The following is a 5,672-nucleotide window of genomic DNA, read 5'->3' as shown; positions in this document are numbered from 1 at the left end:
GAGAGAGACTGGGACTCGTGGCGATCCCGTAGCCGGAGGAGGAGAGCTGATTGAACTGAGTTTATGCCCTGGGCAGATTGAGAACGCGCTGGAAGCGCCCCGTTTGTGTTTTGTTGAACTTTAAAGAAAGAAATAAAAGAGCCACGAGTCTCCAAACCGCCTACCTGAGTCACTTCCTTCTTCCCCTTACGAACGTTGTTACAATATGCTTAAAATAAAGAGACTGGAAAGCATATTTGCCTGCTGGCACTGCTCTGAGAGCAGCAATGGCCCTCAGATAACTGATCAGAATGACTGATGCATCTTTATTATCTGTTCCACACTTCAATCAATCAATAGGGAATATTCTTTAAATCTCTCTGCCTCTGGGTAGCAAAAAGTACACATTTATGTAACTTTTGAAACTGCAGACACACAAAGAGGACAGGAAATAGGATAGTCCTGATTCTGCAGCAGAGACAGAGGAAGTGGAGAAAGAGGAAAAAAGAAAGAGTGAGAGAGAGGGAGAAAGACAGAAAAAGACTGTCTTTATTCTGACCTTGTGCTTGAGGTTGCTGATGAAGGAGCGGCTCTGGGATTTCTTCATGCCATCTTTGGAATTCTGGAAGACACACACACAATATATATTATAATAATTTCACATACAAAAAATACATAATGCACAAAATGAGATGTTTAACAAAATGTCTAAGCTGCTTTTTTAACAAAAGCATATTGTGACCAGGGGCTGTCAAGCTCCAAAAAGGACAAAAATCATCATAGGTGGCATAAAAGTGGTCCATATGACTCATGGACCAGGGCCATATCCGACCATTTTGGTGCCCTACAGTATTTCTTATTAGTTCATATTGGTATTTTTAAATAATACTCATTTCAAAATGTAATGAATAAAAAAAATGAATTTATTGTATTGAATGAAAGATGTATTGAATGAAAAATAAGTTTACTTTTGCAACATTCTGTGGATCAAATAAAATTAAGTGAATTAAATTCATAAATTAACAAATGAAGAAAAAAAAAGCTTTGGTTGTGGAAATCATTAGTTTACTAAATAATGCAAAATCATAACATTTGAAGAAAAATACTTCTAATATTCAGCCACGTAAATGCAATTAACAAATTATTTGCTAAAATGCAGTGTTATTATATTAACATGTTAAAGAGGTGTTGGGGTGCTCACTGGCACCCCAGTCAACCATCGAGTCTGCCTATGCCAGAGGTTCTCAACTCTAGCCCTCGAGATCCACTTCCCTGTGGAGGTTAGCTCCAACTTTGATCAAACGCACCTGCCTGTAACTTCCTAGCAATCCTCAAGACTGTTTGAAGTGTGTTTGATTAGGGTTGAAGCTAAACTCTGCAGGAAAGTGGACCTCGAGGGCCAGAGTTGAGAACCCCAGGCCTATGCTCATAAACGCCCTTGCCATTGACTATATTCCAAGTCCTTCAAAAACAATATCATTACCTAAGGAACAGGATAATATCCAGTGGCCACTGTCTATTTTCACTGCATGCAAAAGAGCAGCGTGATCATTCTACAAAACATTTGTGTTCCACTGTAAAAAGAAAATGATGGGATTGGAATGACAAAAGGGTTTTGATTGAACTGTTTCTTTAAAATGTATCTAATTCTAACTCAAACAGTCAAGTGTCAAATTCTGTTCAAATGAGTATTTGTGGGCACGTATGGTCAGAGAGACGTTTTTTACTTGCAGTAATGCAAAAAATTAACACAACATTGACTTGAAATCCTCTCCAGACAGACTCTTAATTTCAGCACTCACTCAACAGTTCTCAGTTTTGTTTTGTTTTTCATAAATATTATGCAGGAACACTGGAGGGGAGAGAAAATCCCTCAGTGCATTACAAACGGCACATCAAAATGAATGTTTAGAGAGTGCAAAGTCTAATAATAGGGCAAGAAAAGAGGCAGAACGAATGCTATTTCTTTCTTAGGGGCTGAGGTAGGTTTGTGTTTTATTGTTTTATTTAAGTACAGCTTCATGCATCATTATATCTTTCCACAGAATTTGGAGTCCACGCAGACTTGAGAATGTAGAATCACAGTTAGAGCTACTTTACCTTGCGCAGGTTTCTTTGGAGGCCCTCATGGGTGGCACGGAGCAGGGCTCGGATAGAGAAACTGTCCGTGTCCTCTTTGTCCCCGATCTGTGACTCTTTCATCAGTGAGTCTAGTTTCTTCCTGATGTGGGACTCCACCTGGTGCTGACAGGGCCCATTGGACTGAAATGCAAAAAAAGTAGGGTGTCAAAATCTGCAGCTTATAAGTAGTATATATATAAATATTTTAAAGAGATTAAAAAAGAAAATAGCATCCGTTATTTCTAAGATGACTTCCACACAGCAAACTTAAGATATTAACTTCTTAACTGCCTTAATAAAGTCAGATTTACAGTACAGAAAGTTTCTTGCATAAAATCTTGCATTAAGCCCAGGGGCGTAGCAGCCATGGGGGATGGGGGGGACATGTCCCCCACACTTTTAGAAAAAAAGGATTCTGTCCCCCGCACTTTGTTTGACCCACCGCCGATATTTCAGCCTGTGTTCTCTGTTTATTTAGATTTCAGTGAACTAACATTCAGCCAATCACAAGGCAAATCATCTCTTGGGCGCGTCTGTCATCCGCTTCAAGTCTCCTGTTGCTCTCGCGATTTCACTTTGCTCTTTTGGCAGTTTGGGGGCAAAATGCACCCCAGAAAAACGCAGAGGACGATTACGTCCTTTTTCAAACACTGTAAGTATGTGTTATGTCACGATGAGACGAATCATGCGATCAAATTTCTACGTTATTATTTGACCTAGCGGGGCTTCTACACCGGATGCGAGCGATACGACAAAAGAACCTGTTAAGAACGAGGCATGTGACCTCGTGCTGGATCCAGTGTGTGTTATATGCTCTCCTACTTGTAAGTCGCTTTGGATAAAAGCGTCTGCTAAATGAGTAAATGTAAAAATGGACAGCATAAATGATTATTCTTTTGTCGCATCGCGCTGCTCACGTCCGGAGTAGAATTATCCTTTCCAAATAAAGCAAAGTTTGCGCCGAATACTTATCTTATCATATTTTAGTACTTTAATTCATTACAGCTATGTTCTTAACTTTAACTAGTCTGTAGGAAAGGCAGGCTGTCACGTCACTGACAGAGAGAGGAGGACAGTTGCTCGACCTCTCCAGAATCTATACAGGTGAGATTTGTTGAAAGAAAAGAATTGTCTATTTTAAGGCAGTGTTTTTATTTTATTTTTTATTTTTATTGGGACTACTTGCCAATGTTTTAACCAAATAAAGCAAAGTTTGCGCCGAATACTTATCTTATCATATTTTAGTACTTTAATTCATTACAGCTATGTTCTTAACTTTAACTAGTCTGTAGGAAAGGCAGGCTGTCACGTCACTGACAGAGAGAGGAGGACAGTTGCTCGACCTCTCCAGAATCTATACAGGTGAGATTTGTTGAAAGAAAAGAATTGTCTATTTTAAGGCAGTGTTTTTTTTTATTTTTTTTTTTTTATTGGGACTACGTTTTAAGGAATTAAACATTAATATATATATTTTTTTATTTTATGCTCAAAATGTTAAATAAAATTGGTTATATAGGTTAAGGCAGTGTGTTACAATAGTTTTTAAAGACACTTTTTTGTCCAACTGTTAAGAATTAGGATAAAAGTTATTGTTTAAGTGTAGTGTAACTGAAATATTGTGCATAAAATATCGTTATTTCATTAAAATAAAGTATAGATGTCCACAGTGGCGTCAAAGTCCCAAGTCCTGCAGTTATTTTTAAATTAGGTTTAGAGTTAGGGTTTTTGAGTATGATATCACAAAAAAATTGGTCCCTGTAGCTGTCTTGCTTCCTGTAAGCTATCATGGCATGTTCCCAAAATTGCCATTAGGGTGCTCTAAACATGGCAATTGGTATTCTATATACTACGCCCCTGATTAAGCCTGATACAGAGGTTTCTTTTTTTTCTTTCTAATAATTGATGAATAGCTCACTCTTTTATGTTGCTTCATAAAAGCCTTGATAAACAGATTTATAGATCATTTTCAATGTGTTTTCAGATGACTACGACAAAAATAGGTACATACATTGACACTTTACTTCCATCTACGCAGAAAAATGCTGCTTACCCTTGTGAAAAAGAAGTATTTTTAAAAGTATTGAATGTGAATTTTTAATATACTTCAAATCTTCAAAGTATACATTAAAAAACTGTACTTGCAGATTATATAATATTAATGAAATAAAAGGCCACTTAAGTGTAGTTAAAAGAAATCACGCTTAAGTACACTAATAAAAAGTGCAGTTTGTAATATTGTCCAATTTTAATGCATTCTGTTTTAATAATATTTTGTTGTGCTTTAAAGAAATACACTTATTTTGAGGTTCTGACTAACATACTAAAGCACATATAACGAATTTTATTTTAGTTTACCATAAATGCATTCAGCTGTACACTTTAACCATATTACAAAGACAATACTACGGTAATTATGAAAATACTTAAAAAGATTGTACTTAGAGTTAGTCCTTAAGTGGGTCAAAAAGCATTCTGGGTTCAACTAATTTCATTTAATATAATTTTAAACTATAATCATTTTTCATTTAATGGCAATTAAAATACAACTGTTTGATTTATTTGTCTTTTTTGTAAATCAATGTAAATTTATTTACAATCTCTCCTCCATAGCGGCCATAATATAGCCATCAACTTACAGCAGGGGCAGCGTGTTTCTTGAATTTCCTGACACGTTTAAGTAGGCATGTAATGAGATGAAGCATAGAAACCTTTAATTGGCTCCCAGCAATGACTTGTCTGAGTGGATCATTAAACATTAATTACTCCTAACAAAACAATATGAATATTTTGCAAGGGTATATTAAAATGCTATTAAAGCATTCTTCATTCAACAAGGCAAAAAAGAAATACTTAACTAGGAAACCAATTTGTTGTTAAATGAGTCCAGGAAAATAAATGAATGTGTTAAATATCCATTTCGGCATCAAAATCTGGACAAAATCTGTCAGCGGACTGATTGTAAATGAAGCTCTGTTAATGGCAGCGCTGCTGGATGGATCTTTTGGCAAATGGCCATGTTGTCACACAAAGACTTTCCGCTGCCTATATAGAGGTGTTTTCACACAAACAGAAGCTCACCAGGGGTTCGGGCTGTGATTGATTGGCTTTTAGAGACTAACAGCTCACTGTGAGCCAGAATGGTGAGAGGAAGCAGCCAGACAAAATACTGGCTCCTTTGAAACTCAGAGATTTTCATAGATAGGCAGAGAGAGATGCAGAGGTGATAACGTGTGAAAAGAAGGTGGCATTGCAACACATGGAGAAAGTGAAACAACAGCTTGAGTAGTGGAAAAGTGAAAAACGTACCATGTGAAAAGTAGGGTTGGGTACCGAAACCCGGTATGTACTAGAACTGAATCCGAACGCAGATTTCGGTGCCATGCCTGAGCGATCGATTGAAATATTTGTCCTCTGGTTCTCCGAAATGGACGTAAGAAACATCGTAGCACCGCACGTGAAAAATTATTTCCCGACTGAGAAAATGCACGTGAACTCAAGTCGGAAAGCTCTAATAATACAAATCCAACACATCTTTGTAGTAACGCGAGTGTCCATGTTGTTTTCACATTCCG

At 37.1% G+C, this 5,672-nt stretch overlaps 1 protein-coding gene across 2 annotated transcripts in view; it reads right to left on the bottom strand.

Annotated features, from left to right (window-relative positions):
• Positions 1-5,672, bottom strand: part of plch1 (phospholipase C, eta 1) — a 96,695-nt gene that overhangs the window by 21,297 nt on the left and 69,726 nt on the right. For both annotated transcript variants that reach the window (XM_016562742.1, XM_016562741.1), the window contains exons 11-12: positions 2,080-2,241; positions 539-601 (exon numbers count right to left, since the gene is read on the bottom strand). In XM_016562742.1, the coding sequence (XP_016418228.1) occupies positions 539-601; positions 2,080-2,241 (225 nt within the window). The remainder of the gene's footprint in view (positions 1-538; positions 602-2,079; positions 2,242-5,672) is intronic.

This window comes from Sinocyclocheilus rhinocerous, unplaced genomic scaffold (assembly GCF_001515625.1).
Source record: "Sinocyclocheilus rhinocerous isolate Xijiao unplaced genomic scaffold, SAMN03320098_v1.1 scaffold1852, whole genome shotgun sequence".
In the NCBI taxonomy this organism is placed as follows: Eukaryota; Metazoa; Chordata; class Actinopteri; order Cypriniformes; family Cyprinidae; genus Sinocyclocheilus; species Sinocyclocheilus rhinocerous.
The sequence above is the reverse complement of the archived record's forward strand: the minus strand, read 5'-3'. Positions and strand labels throughout refer to the sequence as shown.